The 23,176-nt window shown below is 45.3% G+C and overlaps 1 protein-coding gene across 3 annotated transcripts in view; it reads left to right on the top strand.

The window, feature by feature from the left end:
- The first annotated feature begins 10,565 nt into the window (after positions 1-10,565).
- ndc80 (NDC80 kinetochore complex component) overlaps positions 10,566-23,176 on the top strand; it is a 78,874-nt gene continuing 66,263 nt past the window's right edge. For 2 of the 3 annotated variants that reach the window (XM_033045396.1, XM_033045392.1), the window contains exons 1-4: positions 10,566-10,698; positions 17,908-18,006; positions 19,939-20,004; positions 21,902-22,028. In XM_033045396.1, coding sequence (XP_032901287.1) covers positions 17,921-18,006; positions 19,939-20,004; positions 21,902-22,028 — 279 coding nt within the window. In that variant the 5' untranslated portion in view covers positions 10,566-10,698; positions 17,908-17,920. The remainder of the gene's footprint in view (positions 10,699-17,907; positions 18,007-19,938; positions 20,005-21,901; positions 22,029-23,176) is intronic. The other variant, XM_033045393.1, reaches the window with a different exon arrangement.

Here is a 23,176-nt window from a genome sequence, read left to right as displayed (position 1 = left end):
CATGTGACAATCTGGCTAATACAATTTGGCAATGGTGTATCCAGAGACATATTTGGATATCAGCTACTTACCTACCAGGTAAACTAAATTTAGTGGCAGACACCAGGTCACGCAAATTTAATGAAAACACCGAATGGATGTTGAATAAAAAAGTATTTGCTGATATTACAGCACGGTATGGAACACCAGATATCGATCTATTCGCATCCAGACTTAATCACCAGTTATCAAACTATGTTTCGTGGGAACCAGACCTTGGGGCAGCGGCGACAGATGCATTTTAGCTGCATTGGGGGAAATTGTTTATTTATGCATTCCTTCCTTTCTGCCTCATCAGTCGGGTATTAAGGAAAATACAGCAAGACTCTGCGTCTGGTATTTTGGTAGTACCCGATTGGCCTACTCAACCATGGTTCCCTGAGATACTCAACATGGTATTAGAACCATGTATCACCATCCCGAATAGACCAGATTTATTGGTTCATCCCGTAACAAGGGATAGCCACCCATGTCATAACTATATGAATTTATTAATTTGTAGAGTCTAAAAATACCTCTACTACAGCTGGGACTGATGGACCGAACAGTGAACATAATTTTGGCGGCCCACAGACAGTCCACCAAAAAACAGTATCTGGTCTATATCAGGAAATGGGAGATGTATTGTCACAGAAACAGCATCACCTACAGATCAATGAACATCCCGTCTAGAAACATAGAAACATAGAAAGTAGGTGCGAGAGTAGACCACCAGGTCCGTCGAGCCCGCACCGCCATTCGCTCATGGCTGAACACTAAACAGACACACTTACCCACAAACAGTAGACACAAGACACAGAACACAAGACACTACCCTCCCCTTTATACCGCTATCACCCCTCTCCACCCCAAAAACCTCGTGATCTCCTGGGGGAGGCAAAAAACCGGATAAAAACCCAGGTCCAATTCGGGAAAAAAATCCGGGAAATTCCTCTCCGACCCCAATCTAGGCGATCGACACTTGTCCAGGAGATCACTCAGGTCTTACTATACTAACCATACCTAGGTCCATATCCCTGCCCTCTCCCCGTAGCCCCTTATCCCCTTGGCAGCTAAAAAACCATCTATTTTAGTCTTAAATATATTTAAAGTTTCTGCTTCCACTGCTCCCTGGGGCAGTGAATTCCATAAATTAACCACCCTCTGGGTGAAGAAGTTCTTCCTCATCTCAGTTTTAAAAGAGCCCCCCCTTATTCTGCAACTATGTCCCCTAGTTCTAGTTTCCCCGATCATTGGGAACATCCTCGGTGCATCCACCCGATCAAGGCCCCTCACGATCTTATATGTTTCAATGAGATCGCCTCTCATTCTTCTAAACTCCAAAGAGTAGAGTTCCAGCCTACTTAACCTTTCCTCATATGTCAATCCCCTCATTGCAGGAATTAATCTTGTAAACCTTCGCTGCACTGCCTCCAGGGCTAGTACATCCTTTCTTAAGTATGGACCCCAGAACTGTACACAGTATTCCAAATGTGGTCTCACTAATACTGTGTACAGCTGCAGCAAGACCTCCGTGTTTTTATACTCAATCCCCCTAGCAATAAAGGCCAAAACTCCATTGGCCTTCCTGATTGCTTGCTGCACCTGCATACTAACTTTTAGTGATTCATGTACTAATACCCCTAGATCCCTTTGCGTTGCATTACAACGCAGCTCCTCCTCATTTAGAAAATAACTTGCCCTATCATTTTTTTTCCCAAAGTGAATGACTTCACATTTATTAGTATTAAACTTCATCTGCCAAGTTGTTGCCCACTCACCTAGCTTATCTATATCCTTTTGCAGACTCTTCCTATCCTCCTCATCCCCTACTTTTCCTCCCATTTTTGTATCGTCCGCAAATTTTGATATATTACACTTGGTTCCCTCCTCCAAATCATTTATATAAATTGTGAACAACTGGGGTCCCAGCACCGACCCTTGCGGAACCCCGCTAGTTACCGGTTGCCATCCCGAGTATGAACCATTTATCCCCACTCTCTGCTTCCTATTTGTTAGCCAATCCTCTACCCATGCTAATATATTACCCCCAATTCCATAATTTTTTATTTTTAGCAATAGTCTCTTATGTGGCACCTTGTCAAAAGCCTTTTGGAAGTCCAAGTATACCACATCCACCGGTTCCCCTTTATCCACCCGGGTTGTTACTTCCTCAAAGAATTCGAGCAAATTCGTTAAACAGGACTTCCCCTTCACAAAACCATGCTGGTTCTGTCCGATGAAGTCATGTTTATCCAAGTGCCCCGTTAGTGTTTCTTTAATAATTGTCTCTAACATTTTACCCACCACCGATGTTAGACTAACCGGTCTATAGTTACCCGCTTTCTGTTTACTTCCTTTTTTAAATATAGGTGTTACATTGGCCATTTTCCAATCCACTGGGACCGTTCCTGCCTCCAGGGAGTTTTGGAAAATTATCACCAATGCATCCACAATCCCCACCGCTATCTCCCTCAAGACCCTTGGATGTAATCCATCAGGCCCAGGGGATTTATCCTCCTTCAGTCTCATTAATTTCCCTAATACCACCTCCTTGGTGATCTTAATAGTATTTAGCTCCTCCATTCCTACCGCCCCCTGTTTATCCAACGTTGGAATATTTTTTGTGTCTTCTATGGTGAAGACTGATACAAAATACTCGTTTAATGCATTTGCCATTTCCATGTTCCCCACCAACAACTCTCCAGTCTCACCCTCCAATGGACCAACGTTCACCTTAGCCACCCTTTTTCTTTTTATATAGCTATAAAAACTCTTACTATTAGTTTTTATGTTGTTTGCTAAATTCCTTTCATAGTCTATTTTCCCCGTCTTAATTAATCTCTTAGTTATTTTTTGCTGACCTTTAAATGCTTCCCAATCCTCTACCCTCCCACTATCTCTGGCTACCTTATATGCCCTTGCCTTCAGCCGAATACTATCCTTTATAGTTTTACTGAGCCATGGAATTCCATGAGCCATGGAATTCCTGGCAGGCCTCCATTATGATGAGGGGCTCAGTTATAGTGCCATCAACTGCGCCAGAAGTGCCCTATCAACTTATCTATGGCAAGGAACAGAGCGTCATTCTGTTGGGACTCACCCCCTGGTAACAAAACTTATGAGGGGAATTTTTAATACCAATCCCCCAAAAACCAGGTACTCTCAAATATGGGTTGTGAGTATTGTCCTGACGATGCTAAGGAATTGGTCTCCAGCAACAGCTCTGTCCCTACATAGACTGACACTGAAAACAGTCATGCTAATGGCTTTGGTCACGGCACAAAGGGTACAGTCGTTACATAAATTAAGACTGGACAACATGACTTCTTCATCTGGAAATATTAAGTTTCATATTTATGAATTAGTTAAGCAGAATAGACAGGGATCAGCAGGCCTCAATTTAGAATTTAGGTCTTACCCAATATATGATCGTCTCTGTATAGTAAGACATTTGTTGTTATACATGGAGAACACGAAAATCATCAGAGGCAATGAGAAGGCACTTTTAATCAGCCACAAGCAACCACACAAAAAAATGACGGTCCAGACCATCTCAAGATGGCTGAAACAGGTTCTAACACAGGCTGGGGTGGATACTAATATTTTTAAATCTCATTCCACCAGGGCTGCAGCTACATCGGCAGCTATGCAGTTGGATGTACCAATGGACCAAATCCTCAAGACAGTAGGATGGTCAGGGGAAAAAACAATCCAACTATTTTTATCATAAACCAGTCATTAAACCTGGAACGTTTGCAGAAACAATTTTAAGTTCTGTAATTTAATTTACCCCATAAATAGGGGCTATAATTTGGTGTTAATAAATTTTTCATGGATTTCAATGTCGGATTCATGTCTAAATTATGTTGACACAATTCCTCCCACAGTCATTAAGGCAGATGTGAGGCATGGACTCGTTTCCACGGCATGAAATCACAGAGCTTTGAAAATCTTCACGTAGTCACTCACGTGACTCCGAAGTAAAATAGTAAGATTAAACGAGAACTTACCAGTTCGAAGTTTGATCGTTATTTTATGAGGAGTACGTTGAGGGAATACGTGCCCTCCGCTCCCACCCATGATCATATACTCAAATGGTATTTCTTCTCTAATCTTACTATGTTCAGTCATTAGTTATCTGTCATTTCACCGCTGTTTTGAAGAATGACACGCATGCGTCCTGGCGGGGTTCTTCACGTATTCCCTCAACGTACTCCTCATAAAATAACGATCAAACTTCGAACTGGTAAGTTCTCGTTTAATCTTACTATTCATACCACTGGGCTGCAAGCTGCCCAAGCAAAAATAATGAATAGTAAGAGTAGAGCGAGTGTTGAGGAATAGAGGGATTATAGCAAAGATACAAAAAGTTGTAGGAACTCAGCGGGCCAGACAGCCTTTCTGGAAAAAAGGAATAATTTATGTTTCTAGTCGAGACCATTCATCACTCGGGATTATCCTGGTTCAAAATTCCTTGAAGGTAACAGCGTACGTGGATAAGGTGCCTTGAGCTGCCAGTTCACCTGATGTGAAATAGATACCCAGCGTAGCAGTTGTGAGATGGAATCAGAGTGATGCAGCACAGATACAGGCCCGTAAGACCACAGAGTCTATGTCAACGAAGACCCCTGTTCGTTCATATCATCTACTCCCACGTATTCTACCACCTCTTATGATTTGATTTGGGAACTACTTAATTAACTGTGAAGCATTTGGGGAAACAGAGGGTACAGTGTTATCTTTGTCATGCACCTACATGTTCTCTTCCCTGAGCAATAGTGACTTTCTTTGCACACATTGTGGGTTTTAATCGCACTTGAAACTTACACAATGGTTACACAGGATGGAATGAGATTATTCAGCCTGTTGTGTACTGCTTTCAAAAGCTGTAGCATGAAAAGAACAGTGAAACAGTTTAGGAATCACCAGCTCACACTGCACCTTGTGCCGGCTTCTTGTGGTCAATGAGCAAGATCATGGTGGTCAGGGCAGTTATGGTGGCACAGCGGTAGAGTTGCTGCCTTACAGCAAAATGCAGCGCCAGAGACCCGGGTTCGATCCTGACTACGGGTGCTGTCTGTATGGAGTTTGTACGTTCTCCCCGTGATCTGTGTGGGTTTTCTCCGAGGTCTTCGGTTTCCTCCCACACTTCAAAGACGTACAGGTTTGTAGGTTAATTGGCATGATTAAAATGTAAAATTGTCCAAGTTAGTGATATGCAGAGCACTGCCCAGCCGACTACAAAATTCAGAAGGTTTAGAAGGTTCATGTGTTAAATTGTGCAAGAGTCTTGAATACAAAAAACTCTAGATATCAGGCCTGCCTGATACCAGTCAGTAGCACCATTTGTAGTCTGTGCTAATACTGGAGAAAGATTGCAGTCACATTTACTCATGACTTCATTGGCTGCTAAATTTATAGCCAACATCCTGAGTTAATGGCATGTCCATAAACACTGCAATCAAACTATCACAGGCTCATTCCGTGTTTGACAGTAATAGAAAAAAGGCCCATCTCTGTGATATAATGGAGGGGAGACCATTAACAGACTCATTTGCTGCGTCAGTGCAGTCACTCTAATTCCATGCACAACCTTCCGGATCAAATTAATAACAGTATCGGTTTCCAAATGCCACTGTCCCTGCTCAGGAAGTGTTTGATAGAAAAGGTATAAGGAAGAAACTTCATTCTTTAACCAACACATCACTTACCCCTCACTGCTTGATTCTACAATGTTTAGGGAATTTTACTTTACAGCTAAACTAACTTGTCCCTGCCCAGGAAGTGCAGAGTGTGCTTTAATGTCTAGTATTTGCCACGAGAGTGTTAAGACAGTGTGGAGAGTAGTTGTCATACCTATCAGAATACTTTCTTTAGCACATCTGTAGAAGCTGAGAGAATTTTCGTGGACATGCTGAATCTTCTCTGATGGCTAAGTAAATACACTGATGCGCTTTCTTAATCACGACATCAGTGTGATCTCCGTGCCTGAACCCTCCCTCTAACATCGACCAAAATGAGTTGCTTTGAAAGATTGGTAATAGTCCACATCTGTGCTAGTGTTTGGGACAATCTAGACCCCCTGCAATGTGGTAAAATAAGCACTACATTCAGTGCTGGGTCACCGCGACAATAGAAAGCTATGTGACAGTCAGGACGCTATTCATTGACCACAGCTCAGCCTTCAACATCACAATATCAATAAGATTATCCCTAAACTACATGCACCTGGGTTTGGAGCCTCCATCTGCAATGCAACTAGCTTCTGGATTCGCAGCCAGTAAATCTCAGTCAGTTAGAATTGGTCACATTTCCTCTATCGGCTTTGCTGATGCGACAGTGAGAGTAGGAATGGAGCAAGGTGGAGGATAAATGCGTGGCTGAAGGACTGGTGCAGAGGGCAGGGATTCAAATTTCTGGATCATTGGGACCTCTTTTGTGGAAGGTGCGACCTGTACAAAAAGGATGGGTTGCACTTGAACCTGAGGGGGACCGATATCCTGGCGGGGAGATCTGCAAAGGCTACTGGGGAGACTTTAAACTAGAATGGTTGGGGGGAGGGACTCAAATAGAGAAAGCTATTAGACAGTGTGTGAGGCAGGAGGCAGAGAAGGAAAGCATTCAGACCCAACATGTAGGGGGGAAAGAAGAAAACAATAATAAACAGAGAATAAGAGGTGGTGGGGTTCTTAAATGGGTGAGCAGAGAAACAGAGGGGTGTAAAATTCGGGCGGAAGCAATAGGTAGCAAGGTGAAAAGTAAAAGTGGCAGGCAGACAAATCCAGGGCAAAAATCAAAAAGGGCCACTTTTCAACATAATTGTATAAGGGGTAAGAGCGTTGTAAAAACAAGCCTGAAGGCTTTGTGTCTCAATGCAAGGAGCATTCGTAATAAGGTGGATGAGTTGAACGTGCAGATAGCTATTAATGATTATGATATAGTCGGGATCACGGAGACATGGCTCCAGGGTGACCAAGGCTGGGAGCTGAACATCCAGGGATATTCAATATTCAGGAGGGATAGAGAGAAAGGAAAAGGTGGTGGAGTAGCGTTGCTGGTTAGAGAGGAGATTAACGCAGTGGAAAGGAAGGACATTAGCTTGGAGGATGTGGAATCGGTATGGGTAGAACTGCGAAACACTAAGGGGCAGAACACGCTGGTGGGTGTTGTGTACAGGCCACCTAGCAGTAGTAGTGAAGTTGGGGATGGCATCAAACAGGAAATTAGAAATGCGTGCAACAAAGGCAAAACAGTTATAATGGGTGACTTCAATCTACATATAGATTGGGTGAATCAAATTGGCAGGGGTGCTGAGGAAGAGGATTTCTTCGAATGTATGCGGGATAGTTATCTAAACCAACATGTAGAGGAACCAACGAGAGAGCAGGCTATTCTAGACTGGGTATTGAGTAATGAGGAAGGGTTAGTTAGCAGTCTTGTTGTGCGTGCCCCCTTGGGCAAGAGTGACCATAATATGGTTGAGTTCTTCATTAGGATGGAGAGTGACATTGTTAATTCAGAAACAACGGTTCTGAACTTAAAGAAAGGTAACTTTGAGGGTATGAGACGTGAATTGGCCAAGATTGACTGGCAATTAGTTCTAAAAGGGTTGACGGTGATATGCAATGGAAGGTATTTAAAGTCTGCATGGATGAACTACAAAAATTGTTCATCCCAGTTTGGCAAAAGAATAAATCAGGGAAGGTAGTGCATCCGTGGATAACAAGGGAAATCAGGGATGGTATCAAAGCAAAAGATGATGCGTACAAATTAGCCAGAAAAAGCAGCATACCAGAGGACTGGGAGAAATTCAGAGACCAGCAGAGGAGAACAAAGGGCTTAATTAGGAAAGGGAAAATAGATTATGAAAGAAAACTGGCAGGGAACATAAAAACTGACTGCAAAAGTTTTTATAGATATGTGAAGAGAAAGAGATTAGTTAAAACAAATGTAGGTCCCTTGCAGTCAGAAACAGGTGAGTTGATCATGGGGAACAAGGATATGGCAGACCAATTGAATAACTACTTTGGTTCCGTCTTCACTAAGGAAGACATAAATAATCTGCCGGAAATAGCAGGGGACCGCGGGTCAAAGGAGATAGAGGAACTGAGTGAAATCCAGGTTAGTCGGGAAGTGGTGTTGGGTAAATTGAATGGATTAAAGGCCGATAAATCACCAGGGCCAGATAGGCTGCATCCCAGAGTACTTAAGGAAGTAGCTCCAGAAATAGTGGACGCATTAGTGATAATTTTTCAAAACTCTTTAGATTCTGGAGTAGTTCCTGAGGATTGGAGGGTAGCAAACGTAACCCCACTTTTTAAGAAGGGAGGGAGAGAGAAAACGGGGAATTACAGACCAGTTAGTCTAACATCGGTAGTGGGGAAACTGCTAGAGTCAGTTATTAAAGATGGGATAGCAGCACATTTGGAAAGTGGTGAAATCATTGGACAAAGTCAGCATGGATTTACGAAAGGAAAATCATGTCTGACGAATCTTATAGAATTTTTCGAGGATGTAACTAGTAGAGTGGATAGGGGAGAACCAGTGGATGTGTTGTATCTGGACTTTCAGAAGGCTTTCGACAAGGTCCCACATAAGAGATTAGTATACAAACTTAAAGCACACGGTATTGGGGGTTCAGTATTGATGTGGATAGAGAACTGGCTGGCAAACAGGAAGCAAAGAGTAGGAGTAAACGGGTCCTTTTCACAATGGCAGGCAGTGACTAGTGGGGTACCGCAAGGCTCAGTGCTGGGACCCCAGCTATTTACAATTTATATTAATGATCTGGATGAGGGAATTGAAGGCAACATCTCCAAGTTTGCGGATGACACTAAGCTGGGGGGCAGTGTTAGCTGTGAGGAGGATGCTAGGACACTGCAAGGTGACTTGGATAGGCTGGGTGAGTGGGCAAATGTTTGGCAGATGCAGTATAATGTGGATAAATGTGAGGTTATCCACTTTGGTGGCAAAAACAGGAAAGCAGACTATTATCTAAATGGTGGCCGATTAGTAAAGGGGGAGATGCAGCGGGACCTGGGTGTCATGGTACACCAGTCATTGAAAGTAGGCATGCATGTGCAGCAGGCAGTGAAGAAAGCGAATAGTATGTCAGCTTTCATAGCAAAAGGATTTGAGTATAGGAGCAGGGAGGTTCTACTTCAGTTGTACAGGGTCTTGGTGAGACCACACCTGGAGTATTGCGTGCAGTTTTGGTCTCCAAATCTGAGGAAGGACATTATTGCCATAGAGGGAGTGCAGAGAAGGTTCACCAGACTGATTCCTGGGATGTCAGGACTTTCATATGAAGAAAGACTGGATAGACTTGGCTTATACTCGCTAGAATTTAGGAGATTGAGAGGGGATCTTATAGAAACGTACACAATTCTTATGGGGTTGGACAGGCTAGATGCAGGAAGATTGTTCCCGATGTTGGGGAAGTCCAGGACAAGGGGTCACAGCTTAAGGATAAGGGGGAAATCCTTTAGGACCGAGATGAGAAGAAACTTTTTCACACAGAGTGGTGAATCTCTGGAACTCTCTGCCACAGAGGGTAGTTGAGGCCAGTTCATTGGCTATATTTAATAGGGAGTTAGATGTGGCCCTTGTGGCTAAAGGGATCAGGGGGTATGGAGAGAAGGCAGGTACAGGATACTGAGTTGGATGATCAGCCATGATCATATTGAATGGCGGTGCAGGCTCGAAGGGCCGAATGGCCTACTCCTGCACCTATTTTCTATGTATCTATGTATCTAATCTGGATTTACTGCCGCGACCCTCGCTCTGCTGATGAACAACGACAGGACGAATCATTTACATAGACCAGTCACTAACACTGATTAACTGTCCCAGTCCTCGTTCTGCTGATGAACAAGGGCGGAACCAAAGATACTAGTCTGCTCTACAATCTTTGGACGGAACTAGTCAATCGGACCAGCCCGGAATTACTGGCTCGGCTCCTCGCCCCCCACCCAGCCCTCCCTCTGTTTAAGAGCAACAGGACACTAACTGGGAATTACAACGTCAGCCCTCCCTCTGCTGGTGAACAACAGTACTAGTCACTGACCCGGAGTAACTGCCCCGGCCACTCGGCCCCACGCTCTCCTGCCCTCCCTCTGCTGATGTACGACAAGATCAGTCACTCGCCCGGAGTTATTGCCTCCGGCCACACGGCACCCTCGCCCCCGGGGCCTCCCTTTGCTGATGAACGAGAACAGGACCACTCACTAACCCGGAGTTACTGCGCCGGCCACTCGGAGCTTTGCCCATCGCCAGCCCTCCCTCCACATACAGGACCAGTGACTAGTTACTGCTCCGGCCGCACACCCCGGCCTTCTCTCTGCTGATGAACGACAGGACCACTCATTGACTGGCTGGCAGTTACTGCCTCGGCCACTCACCCCACGGCCCTCCCTCTAGTGATGAACGACAGGACCCCTCATTGACTGGCTGGCAGTTACTGCTCCGGCCGCGGCTTTGATCTTTGGCGTTGACGCCGGCAACGCGCGCTAGACGTGACGCCGCGCTGGTGACGCCCGACGACATGTGACCGCCGACGTGCCTGTCACGGCTGACGTCATTGTGGGCGCCAAATTTTTAATCCGTTGGAGAAAGGCGCGAGCGGCTTGACGGGAGAAGAGGACAGGAGAGCGGGGAGAGAGGAGTGAAGGTGGGCCGGTGAGTGATTGGAGGGTGAAAGAAGAGAATAGAGGGGACAGCAGGGAGGAAAGGGGGGGAGCGGTGGTGGAGAAGAATGAGAGGGTAGTGCGAGAGAGACAGAGAGGGGGAAGATGGGCCGGTGGAGGGCGAGAGACTGCCTGAGGGAGGGGGAATTGAGGTGGTGGGGAAGAATGAGGGGACGGTGGGAGAGTGTGTAAGAAACAACTGCAGATGCTGGCTTAAATCGACACAAAATGCTGGAGAAACTCAGCGGGTGAGGCAGCATCTCTAGAGAAGGAATGGGCGACGTTTCGGGTCGAGACCCTCTGTCAGGGGAGGGGGCGAGACAAAGATAGAATGTAGTCGGAGACAGTAAGATATTGGGAGAACTGGGAAGGGGACGGAGAGAGAAAACAAGGGCTATCTGAAGTTAGAGGAGTCAATGTTCATACCGCTGGGGTGTGAACTACCCAAGCGAAATATGAGGTGCTGTTTCTCCAATTTGCGCTGGGCCTCACTCTGACAATGGAGGACGTCCAGGACAGAAAGGTCAGATTGGGAATGGGAGGGGAAGTTGACAGACGGGAGAGGGCGAGTGTGACAGATTGGAGGGAGTGAGAGGTTATTCCCAGTTGCGCCCCACTTTCTCAGGCAGCCTGTTACAACACCTCTGGAAAAATCTGCATTTAAGATTTCCTTTAAATTTCGCCCTGACTATGTACAACACACCCGTGAGGCTACGTTTAGAGTATTGTGTTCAGTTTTGGTCACCCTGTTAGTGTTATAGGAAAGATGTTGTTAAACCGAAAAGGGTGAATAGAACATTTATGAGAACATTACCGAGGCTCGAGGGCCTGAGTTATAGGCAGAGGTTGAGCAGGCTGGGGCTTTATTCCTTGGAGCACAGGATGACGAGAGGTGATCTTATAGAGGTGTATAAGATATGAGAGGCTTAAATAGCATAAATGCACAGTCTTTTACCCTGTAGAGGAATCAGAAACCAGAGGACATGGGTTTAAAGTGAGGGTGCAAATTTTAATAAGAACCTGAGGGGCAACTTTTTTTACACTAAGGGTGGTAGGGATATGGAGTGAGCTTCCAGAGAAGGTAGTTAAGGCAGGTTCTATCACAATGTTTAAAACACATTTGGGCAGGTACATGGATTGGATAGGTTTAGAGTGATAAGGGCCAAATGCAGGCAGGTGGGATTTGTATAGATGGGGCATGTTGGTTGGCATGGATAAGTTGGGCCGAAGGGCCTGGTTCCCTGTTGTGTGACTGATAGAAACATAGAAAAATAGGTGCAGGAGTAGGCCATTTGGCCCTTTGAGCCAGCACTAGCATTCAATATGATCATGTTCAAGAAGGAACTGCAGATGCTGGAAAATCGAATGTAGACAAAAGTGCTGGAGAAACTCAGCGTCTATGGAGCGAAGTAAATAGGCATCGTTTCTGGCCGAAACCCTTCTTCAGACTGATCATGTCTGATCATCTAAAATCAGTTCCTTGTTCCTGCTTTTTCCCCATATCCCATGATTCCTTTTGCCCAAAGAGCTAAATCTAACTCTTGAAAACATCCAGTGACTTGGCCTCTACTGCCTTCCGTGGCAGAACGCTCTGGGTGAAGAGGTTTTTCATCATCTCAGTCCTAAATGGCCAACCCCTAATTCTTAAATTGTGACCCCTGGTTCTGAACTCCCCCAACACTAGGAAAATTTTTCCTGCACCTAGCCTATCCAATCCTTTACGAATGTTATATATTTCTATAAGATCCCCTCGCATCCATCTAAATTCCAGTGAATACAAGCCCAGTCAGTCCATTCTTTCATCATGTCAGTCCTGCCATTCCGGGAAATAACCTGGTGAACCTACGCTGCACTCCCTCACTAGCAATAATATCCTTCCTCAAATTAGGAGACCAAAATTGCACGCAATACTCCAGGCGCAGTATCACCAGGCCTTGTACAACTGCAGTAGGACCTCCTTGCTCCGAAACTCAAATCCGCTTGTAATGAAGGCCAACGTGCCATTAACTTTGTTCACTGCCTGCTGTACCTGCTTGCTTACCTTCAGTGACTGATGTACAAGCACACCCAGATCTCCCCTTTTCCTAATCTGACACCATTCAGATAATAATCTACTTCCCTGTTCTTGCCACTTCACATTTATCCACATTATACTGCATTTGCCCACTCACCCAACCTATCCAAGTCATCCTGCAGCCTCATCACAGCTCATGTTTCCTCATGAGAGAGAAAACAGGGAATTATAGACCAGTTAGCCTGACATCGGTGGTGGGGAAGATGCTGGAGTCGATCATAAAAGATGAAATAGCGGCACATTTGGATAGCAGTAACAAGATCAGTCCGAGTCAGCATGGATATATGAAAGGGAAATCATGCTTGACTAATCTTCTGGAATTTTTTGAGGATGTAAAAGGGCTGTCTCATGGGAGGAGCTGACCCACGAGGTACCCCGAGTGAAAGACTCGTGGTTGTGTACGAGATCCCAAGTGTATGATCAAGAGTTTAACCGAGTTCCCACGGGTATGACAAGTTTGCCATTTACTTGTCATTTCTGCGATGTTCCAAGTTCATCTCCTGAGTTACTCTTGAGCCAATCCTGATTGAAGGTTTATTTTAATAAGCAACAGTGTTATGTTTTAATAAGCAACAGTGTTAAAGAAGACCTCTCCATCCTGTGGCTTTGTTTTAAAGATAGAATTCAGCGCGACCGCATCTATTGATGTGACCTTCAAGTGCCAGAGCAGTTATACTTATGATTTGTTTGAAACACACAGATTTGATATATTTTAATTGAATTTACTGCCATGTCTACACACTGCGGGGAGACGGGAGATGAAATCTTTGAATGTGGACGGATGTGCACATCAGATTGTTGGGAGACGGAGCTCAGGGTTCGCCTCCTGAGCTGCTTTGGTGCCCAGGCGTGAGTTGAGGTGGAGAGAGGTTGGGGGTGGGAGGGGGTGTAGGGATCTGTCTGGGGTGACATGGCTCTTGGGTTAGGCTGGGATCATTCTCTGCGGGATGATCTTAGTGCGGGAGACAAGTGTAGGAGAGGTGTACTGACTGTGTGGGCAGACACTTTAGAAATGATTGCCCACCAGTCTCAAAAGCCGCTGTGTCTCCCTGTCCCTGGGATAGCAGGGGGCGATCAAACAGCACAATACCCACCTCCCCCTCCACGCCAACACGAAGGGCAATGATCCCAAGGCTTTAGCGTCAGAAACAGCGGGCAGGCGACAATCACCTGCCATAACGCGAGAGAGATCATGCACTATTGTAGGTCTCCTTTGCACATCGGTGTTTCTGTCTTTCTCCACTCATTGTTGGCCCTGTCTGTCGCCACCCCCACCCACACCCCTCTGCTTCCCGGCCATGTGTGTGACCCCTTCCCTCCCCTCTCCAGCTCCCCGCCCATTGCACCGGGCGCGGGGGCTTTGCACTGTCTTCACATCGGCGATGCCAGCAGGACAGTGCCAGTCGCTCCCTTCAGTTTCCCAGGGGGTCGGGACGGGACTGGAGTTGGGAGGGAAAGGTGATGGGGGGGGGGAGATGGGTGGGTTAGATGAGCAGGAGAGTGGGGTTGTTTGCAGTTGCAGAGGGAGGGGGCAAGGGCGGTACAGTTCCCAGTCTCAGCTCCTGTTCCACCACCGAGCGTGTGGACGTGGACGGGTGGCTTGGTTGGCGGCTGCCCATGGTGTGGCAGAGCCGGCGTGCCAGATGACTCTCCCCCCCCCCCCCCCCCCCCCCCCCCGGGCCACTCTGGGGGAGGGGGGGGTGGGGGAGTCAGTCAGGCGCGCCGGCTCACTTCATCAGTCAATGAAAGTAAGCATGCAGGTACAGCAGGCAGTGAAGAAAGCGAATGGCATGTTGGCCTTTATAACAAGAGGAGTCGAGTATAGGAGCAAAGAGTTCTAGGGCTTCTGTAGTTGTACAGGGCCCTAGTGAGCCCACACCTGGAGTATTGTGTGTAGTTTTGGTCTCCAAATTCGAGGAAGGACATTCTTGCTATTGAGGGATCGTAGCGTAGGTTCACAAGGTTAATTCCGGGATGGCGGGACTCGTATGCTGAGAGAATGGAGCGACTAGGCTTGTATACTCTGGAATTTAGAAGGATGAGAGGGAATCTTATTGAAACATATAAGATTATTAAGGGGTTGGACACGCTAGAGCAGGTCGGCAACCTTGTTCTACATACGGGCCGGGACATATGTCTGTGAGCAGATTGCGGGCCACAACTATCACGTGTACATATGGATCCTGCCCCGGATGGCAGGCATCAAATCACGTGTTCACAGGTAGACAATTGCTGGAGAAACTCAGCGGGTGAGGCAGCCTCATGCAATCCTTGCATGTCTCATCCGCTGAGTTTCTCCAGCATTTTTGCCTACCATCGATTTTTCCAGCATCTGCAGTTCTTTCTTAAACATGTTCACAGAAGGTGCGCGGCCATGCCAGCTTTGCGCAGGATGGGGTACAGCCAGAGCTCGTCCGCTCCTTCTCGGGGGTCCCGGCCGCTGCTGCACGGGGCTCCTGGCCGCTGCTGCTTGGGGCGCCCGGCAGACCGGATGATTAAGGGGAAAAAATCCGCCTGCGGGCCAGATGATTTCGGGTTATGGGCCGCATTCGGCGCTAAGACACAAAGCTGGGTGGCAGTGTGAACTGTGAGGAGGATGCTATGAGAATGCAGGGTGACTTGGACAGGTTGGGGGAGTGGGCAGATGCATGGCAGATGAAGTTTAACATGGATAAATGTGAGGTTATCCACTTTGGTAGCAAAACAGGAAGGCAGATTACCATCTAAATGGCATCAAGTTGGGAAAAGGGGAAGTACAACGGGATCTGGGAGTCGTTGTAGATCTGTCTATGAAAGTAAGCATGCAGGTACAGCAGGCAGTGAAGAAAGTGAATGGCATGTTGGCCTTTATAACAAGAGGAATCGAATATAGGAGCAAAGAGGTCCTTCTGCAGTTGTACAGAACCCTAGTGAGACCACACCTGGAGTATTGTGTGCAGTTTTGGTCCCCTAATTTGAGGAAGGACATTCTTGCTATTGAGGGAGTGTAGCGTAGGTTTACAAGGTTAATTCCCGGGATGGCAGGACAGTCATGCTGAGAGAATGGAGCAGCTGGGCTTGTACACTCTGGAATTTAAAGAGATGAGAGGGATCTCATTGAAACATATAAGATTGTTAAGGGCTTGGACACGCTAGAGGCAGGAAACATGTTCCCGATGTTGGGGAAGACCAGAACCAGGGGCCACAGTTTAAGAATAAGCCATTTAAAACGGAGATGAGGAAACATTTTTTCACACAGAGTTGTGAGTGTGGAATTCTCTGCCTCAGAGGGCAGTGGAGGCCGGTTTTCCTGATACTTTCAAGAGAGAGCTAGATAGGGCTCTTGTAGATAGCGGAATCAGGGGATATGGGGTGAAGGCAGGAACGGGGTACTGATTGGGGAGGATCAGCCATGATCACATTGAATGGCAGTGCTGGCTTGAAGTGCTGAATGGCCTACTACTGCATCTATTGTCTTGTCACACTTTCACCCAGCTTTGTGTCATACGCAAAGCCTGTATTTATTAAGGCGATTAATCCTGTGTTGCTCTGCTATGGACACCCTTGCCCTGTAAGAGGAAAAGACTGCCTCATAATTTTTCAAATTTCTGGAACGTCACCCTCGGTCACCTACATTCCAGTGTGAATGAAGCTAACCTACCCAGTCTTCAGATAACTTCCCAGTAAATCCCTTCTGCATTCTCTAAATTGCGGCCGCATCATTCCCCGCAGTGTGGCAACCAGAATTGTACGTTGTACATTCTAACCATTGTTTTAGAAAATTACAACACAACATCCCAACTTTTATACACAATGCCATGGCCTGTGAAAGCAAACAGGCCAAATGCCTTCAAAAGAACTGCAGATGCTGGTTTAAATCGAAGGTCGACACAAAATGCTGGTGTAATCCCGGCAGCATCTCTGGAGAAAGGGAATGGGTGTCCTTTTGAGTTGAGACCCTTCTTCAGCCCAAATGCCTTTGTCATTACCCAATTCACCTGCTTTGCTACTTTGACATGGAGCTACAGACTTGCAGTCAAGATCCTGCTCTATATCAATACTGTTAATGCCCCTACCATTTCTCCATGTTCAGAATTATAGTTGCTAAAATGCATTATTTCAAATCTAGATTAAATTCCATTTGCCACTGCTCAGCACAACTTTCTAATTGAGCTGTGCTGTATCCTGGGTCAACTTTTGTGATATGCAAACTAGTAATCATGTCCCCAACAGTCTCATCCAAGCATTTATATATAATAGAAAGCAAACATCCCAGCACAGATTTCCATGGTACTCCATGTTGCAGACTTTCAATCAGAAACGGTCATTTCACGATTACATAATTTTTGTCAAGCATTCCATCTTCATCAATTTGCTTCAAAAAACTCAATTAGATTTGTGTTACATGATCTCCATTGCACAAAACCATGCTGACTCTTAATCATCCCTGCCTTTCCAAATGAACATAAATCTTATTCCTCAGAATCACCAGCATGTAGTTTCCGGATGCAAAAATCTTTGTCAGTACCCCACTAATCTACTCCCTTGCTTCGCTTGGTAACCTGGGATAGATCCTGTCAGGTTCTGGAGATTTATCCACCCTGATGCGCTCCAATACCTCTTGTACTTCCTCCTTCCTGATATAGATGTGACCAGAATATTAGTATAACCCTCAAGCCATTTTGGGTACCTGACGTACTTTCTTTTCTTTAAAAAGGCCTTCAATATCCCTCATTAACCAGGGTTCTGTAAATTTCTCATTTTAACTTTGGCTGATTCTTAATTCTTACTGTCTCACTTTTAAATGCCTTCCACTGATCAGATATTTTAGCATTTTCTGTTTCAAATTTAGACGTCGGGCAAATGCAGCTTTTCATTCGATAGCTTTGGGTTTAGATGTATCAGTGGTGATGTGCACAGGATGGTGTTTGCAAACTTACATACATGTGCACCTGGCTGGTAGTGTATTTCTGTGCAGTAATAGCGCATAAGCCTGCATTGCTGTATTAGGGCCAATGAGAGCAGAAACCAGAAGGTTGAAAGCAAATGTGACTATATGATCTACATGTGCAATTGTAGTTTAATACATGTGCCTCTCTTTGAGTGATATTTATCAGTATCTCAACAGTATGATTATTTACCTTTCAGCTGTGCTCTCACAATGAATCAAAACACAGGCGGCCACAGATCTTTGCAGTCTCACAGAATTAGTGAAGCAAACAGATATGGACTAGCTACACCTCAAAGGTAAGTTAAAGTAGTTTAAATTTTGGTGTTTTTTTTGGTGGCTCTTGTTAAATGTTGATGATTTGTGTAAGTTGTGGTCATCTAGATCTTGATGTTGAATAGTCCACCCGTACGCATCAAAGACGCATAATGCTCTATCCCCCCCCCCCCCCCCCCGCATCTTAGAAAATCTGACTACATGGCTCTGCTCCTACTCCCTTCTTAAAAACAGAAACTGAAGTGCGAAGACCGAATACAGAAACAGATGAGATTCCACAGGACTGTTTTGAGTTGATGGACTGTTCCCTATTCAAGGGCACTGTGAGCCAACCTAGATGAGTATGCCGCACTGTGTGCAAAGAAGACAATTGGATAACAGAAAACCATAGATGAACTGATGTATGCTCCCTGGAGAAGTCCAAATTTGCGATGTTCATGTCTGGCAATCCTGATCTGCACAAGAAAACAGTACATGGCCTTCACAAAGCCATCAAGGATGTCAAGAGAAAAATTCCAGACCAAGTTAGACTACCAGACTAACCACACAGACAGCTATCAACTGTGGCAGGCTTGCCTCCCATAACAGGCTACAAAGCGAAGTCTGGAAGAACTTCTAGCATCCCAACCCGGTGAGCTCAATGCTTTCTAAGTTGGTTTTGAACAGGTCTGTGGAATTATGTCACCTGTGAGAATAGTCTCGGGTGTACCTTTACCCATGGTCAATGTTCACAATCTTGACCAGCCCTTCAGTTTGTGAAGATAGAACAACAAGCTGGAGTAACTCAGTGGGACAGGCAGTATCACTGGAGAGAAGGAATGGGTGATGTTTTTGATCGAGAGGAAGAAGGGTCTCGAGAGGAAGAAAAGTTAACATAAACATCCACCACAACGGATTCCCCGCATTCCTCACTGTGATGGAAGGCAAAAAAGTCCAATCTTCCACTTTATTCTCCCGCAGTCGAGCCATCCGTCGGGGCAGTCGAAGCTGCCGCAGCCCCCACGTCGGGGCGGACGAAACTCCCGCGGCTTGGAGTTCCCGTAGGTAGACGCAACAAGCTGGAGTAACTCAGAGGGTTGGAGCTCCGAGGTCGACTCCTGACGAAGGGATCGCGAGCTCCGCAGGCGACCGCGGCGGAGCTCTCAAAAACGGTCTTCAGCAAAGGCTGCCAACTCCTTGATATTAGGCCGCAGTGTGGACAGAGATACTATACGGAAATAAATTGTATCTCCATCGAGGTAAGAGATTAGAAAAAGTTTCCTCCAACCTCTCACCACCCGCCACATAAAACAAGCTAAGGGACACTAAAAACATACATTTAACAGGTACAATTAAAACACAAAGAAGGAAAGGACTGACAATGTTGGCAAGGCAGCCATTGGTGGCGCTTAACCTCCATTCTGACGTGCTTTTAGAAGAACACTATTATCACAATACGTGAAAAAACAGATCCTTTTAGACACTGATCATGGTGCATGTCTCCAGTCTCCTAGGCATCATGATGCACTGGAATCGTCTGCTGCTGCAAAGGTCCATGGGCAGAGGCCATCAGTTTAGCCCCCTGCTAATCCCTGGAACATCTGGATAACATGGAGGTCCACATCAATGATCGACTCCCACTCCACCTTCAATACCAGAACTCAAAACAAATTCTTCCCCCCCCCCCCCCCCCCAAAACTAGATCTTTGACCCATAAATTGCTCTAAGGATAGATAGGGGAGGTCCTTCTACTAAATAAGACTGACTACCTCTTCATTGCCTGGAAGATGTTAATTCAAGCTAATTTTAATTCAGTTACCATTCAATGTTGCTTTGAATTTAGGAGATACCTTCTTGTGTACAAGGCATTCATTTGACTTGTTAGTTAACATTCAATTTTACTTTTAACAATTGGGATATTAAGAATCAGTGACTGGATTTTTATTTTACTGAGTGAAGTTTGTACCCTTTTTCAGTGTGTCAAGGAACCCATGGCTTGGTACGGGAACCTCTGAGAAAAGAACTAGCTTCTTTGGAAGAAGGTAAGGAGAGCAATTATCCTCGTCTTTGAATAGTTTTGTTATATGTGATCTCTAACCTCAAGCAAAAGGCATTGTAGTGTAGTCTGCACTTTGTTGTATCCTTCCATGTAATGTCCCCTTTCAATCAAGTATTTCATGTTCTGTGTTTTCTGTTTTTAATTGGAGATGAGCACGTTTTGTGTTTACATATGACACATATAAAAGCAAATTTAGGAAGTAAATGTAACTTAATTTATCCTTGCTGAAGGTTTTGGAGCTACGTTTGCACACTAAATTTTAAATGTAGCATGTGCGTACAAGTAGAATTTATCACCTATACATCTAATTCCATCTTGCTGACACTTCATCTGTACTTTGCATTCGTGGCTCTAAGCACACTTTCCCGGTGAGCGGTCGGGAGTGTTCCCGGCGAGCAGCTCCAGCCTTCCAGTAGTTCCGGCCCGCCTGCAGCATGCTGCCCCTCTCACCTCAAAGCTATGCTCTCTAGGCTTTGATATTTTCACCAAGTGGGGAAAAGTTTCTGACTCTAACCTCTATGCCTCATAATTTAATGTACTCCTATCAGGATTCCCTTCAACCTCTGATGCTCTAGAGAAAAAAAATCCATGTTTGTCCATCCTATCTTGCACTGAATATCCTGTAATCCAGTCAGCATTCTGATAAACCTCTTAAGCGCCCACTCCAAAGCATCTACTTCCTCCCTGTAATGGGGTGATCAGAACTGCGCACAGTCCTCCAAATATGGCACAACCAAAGTTTTATCAAGTAACCACCTCACTCTTATACTCCATGCCCTGACTGATGAAGGCAATTATGACCAATGCCAAAAAACGATACACGATGCTGGAGTAACTCGGCGGGTCAGGCAGCATCTCTGGAGAACGCGGATAGGTGATGTTTGGGGTCGGGACTCTTCTTCAGCCTAATTTCTTCTCTTTTTTCACCATCTGCCCACTGGTGATAGTTTCAGGGAACTATGGACTCTGACATCAAGATACTCAACTTAGATATTGTAATATATTCTAAAATGAAATATGTTTTATTTTAGGTGGATGTCCCACAGAAATAAATCCCCAGGAAAAATTGGCTGATTTTAAATCTACCTTCTGAGTCCTAGCCGAATCACCGTCTGGGCAATAGCTGGGGTTTTATCAAATTTTGCCAGTCACACGTTCTGATATTTCTGCTTTCTTGATTACTTTCCATATTCAATGTTAAAACTGACCATGATTCAACCCTCAGATAGCATATGCAATCACTAAACCTGAACAACTAAGCCCAAAACTAAATCTGAGCTACCAGGTCAAAAATGTGGAAGCACTAAGCAGGTCTGGCTACACCCACGGCAAGAGAATCTGAGTTAACATTCCAGATCAGAAACCCTTCGTCAGAACCCAGACCATCCATTATCATAGCATCGTTTCTCATCACCTCAAAACGCTCCACCAGTTAAGAGCAACAAATAACATTCTCGTGTCATTTGGTACCATAAAATGGCAAGTATAGTGGGTATATATTTTGAGGTCTTGACCCTTGTAACCTTTAGGTTGCCTTTACTATTCTATAGTCTTTGTCTAATTAATACACAATGTGCAGTGAATCTCTGCAAGTACTGTGAATTTTTTATTTGTTTTAAAACGTATTTAGCAACGTATTTTAAAAATAATATTTTTCATGTTTTTATCTCTCCACATCCTAAAGTAAAAATACTTGAAGCAACACATGAATTCTGTAACTTCATTGATTCCCCTTGTATTCTGTTTACAGTTCAGCAATTTGTTTTCTAAATGCGGTAAAATTGCTTCAACAGTTAAAAGTACCCTTTTTAGTTCATTGAAAAAATGCTGCTTTTATATTTTGGTTAGCTAGCTTTGTTTCTCATTTATTTTTGCTGCAGGACAAGCAGCATTGGAACCTTTTCTGCAAATCTCTATGGTACCTGTGGAGGAACAGAAAAGATAAAAGATCCACGACCACTTCATGATAAATCTTTTGTCCAGCAGTGTATTCGGCAACTTTGTGAGGTATTTTAACATTTAACACAACATAATTTTGGATAACACAATTTTTAAGCCATTCCATTCAATGGCGCTTAATGTTCTCAAAAGAGGTGAGAATTTTGTATCAGGATGTATCCACTCTGCTCAATATATAGATGATAAAAGGTAAATCTAATTTTAAATCACCTGGTAATTCAAATGGAAGGGCTGTGTATGTGATGTGCCAGGGAAGGAGTATGCCTGCAATTATTTCCTATTCTGCTGTTGTACTTCTTCCAAAGAGTGCTGTCGTCATTTGGAGGCAGCTATCCATTCATCATATGCATCAGTGACAACATTTGAAAACGTAATTAATCTCTAATTAAAATAATATACGAGAAGTTGAATACCAGTAAGGCCCAAGGACTTGATCTTCCTCCTACAGTTTGAAACAGATATATTAGTTGTGATGTTTTAATATTCTACAGATATTGGAATGTTTCCTGCAGCTAGCAATTGTTATTCCACTATTTTAGAAAGAAAGGAGAGAGAAAATAAAATACTAACATCGGCAGTTGGGGAAAATGCTGGAATTTGTAATCTACACATAACTAAAACGCTCATCTTGTCCTGTTCCGGTTTGCGTTGTTTTTACATTTGCGCAAAAACGGCACCCGATCATCATGCAGCTTGGGACGGGGACAGCTCCTGGCCCCGGCCTCACTCAGCGGCTCCCTGCTCCGGCTGGACGCAGCGGTACCCCGCCCATCCCGGCCTCACTCAGAGGCTCACGTCCCTTCGGCCCAGAACACACGTACTAGCCCAAGAAAGTCCATTCATCCCACAATATCTGCACTAGCCCTCTGGAAACCAGTCCCTTTGGCCCACAACACCTGTACTAGTTCTCCAGAAAGCCAGTCCATAACTGCAGGACGCTCCCCCCCCACCACCGGCCCTTGTCTGAATGCAGGAGTAAGCAGTGGCAGCGGTAGGCCACGGCAGAGGGTCCCCTCCCGACAGGCCCCGTCTGAAGCTATCCCCGGCCCCGACTATGAAACGCTCCCGCCGGCCCCCGCCTGAAGCCGTACCCAGCTGCAGTTCATTCAGCCCACAACACACGTACTAACCCAAGAACAGTCCATTCAGCCCTCAATATCCATACTAGCCATCTGGAAACCAGTCCCTTTCGGCCC

The sequence above is a fragment of the Amblyraja radiata genome, chromosome 27, assembly GCF_010909765.2.
Source record: "Amblyraja radiata isolate CabotCenter1 chromosome 27, sAmbRad1.1.pri, whole genome shotgun sequence".
Taxonomy (NCBI): Eukaryota; Metazoa; Chordata; class Chondrichthyes; order Rajiformes; family Rajidae; genus Amblyraja; species Amblyraja radiata.
Note: the sequence above shows the minus strand (reverse complement) of the source record. Positions and strands in the feature narration are given on the sequence as shown.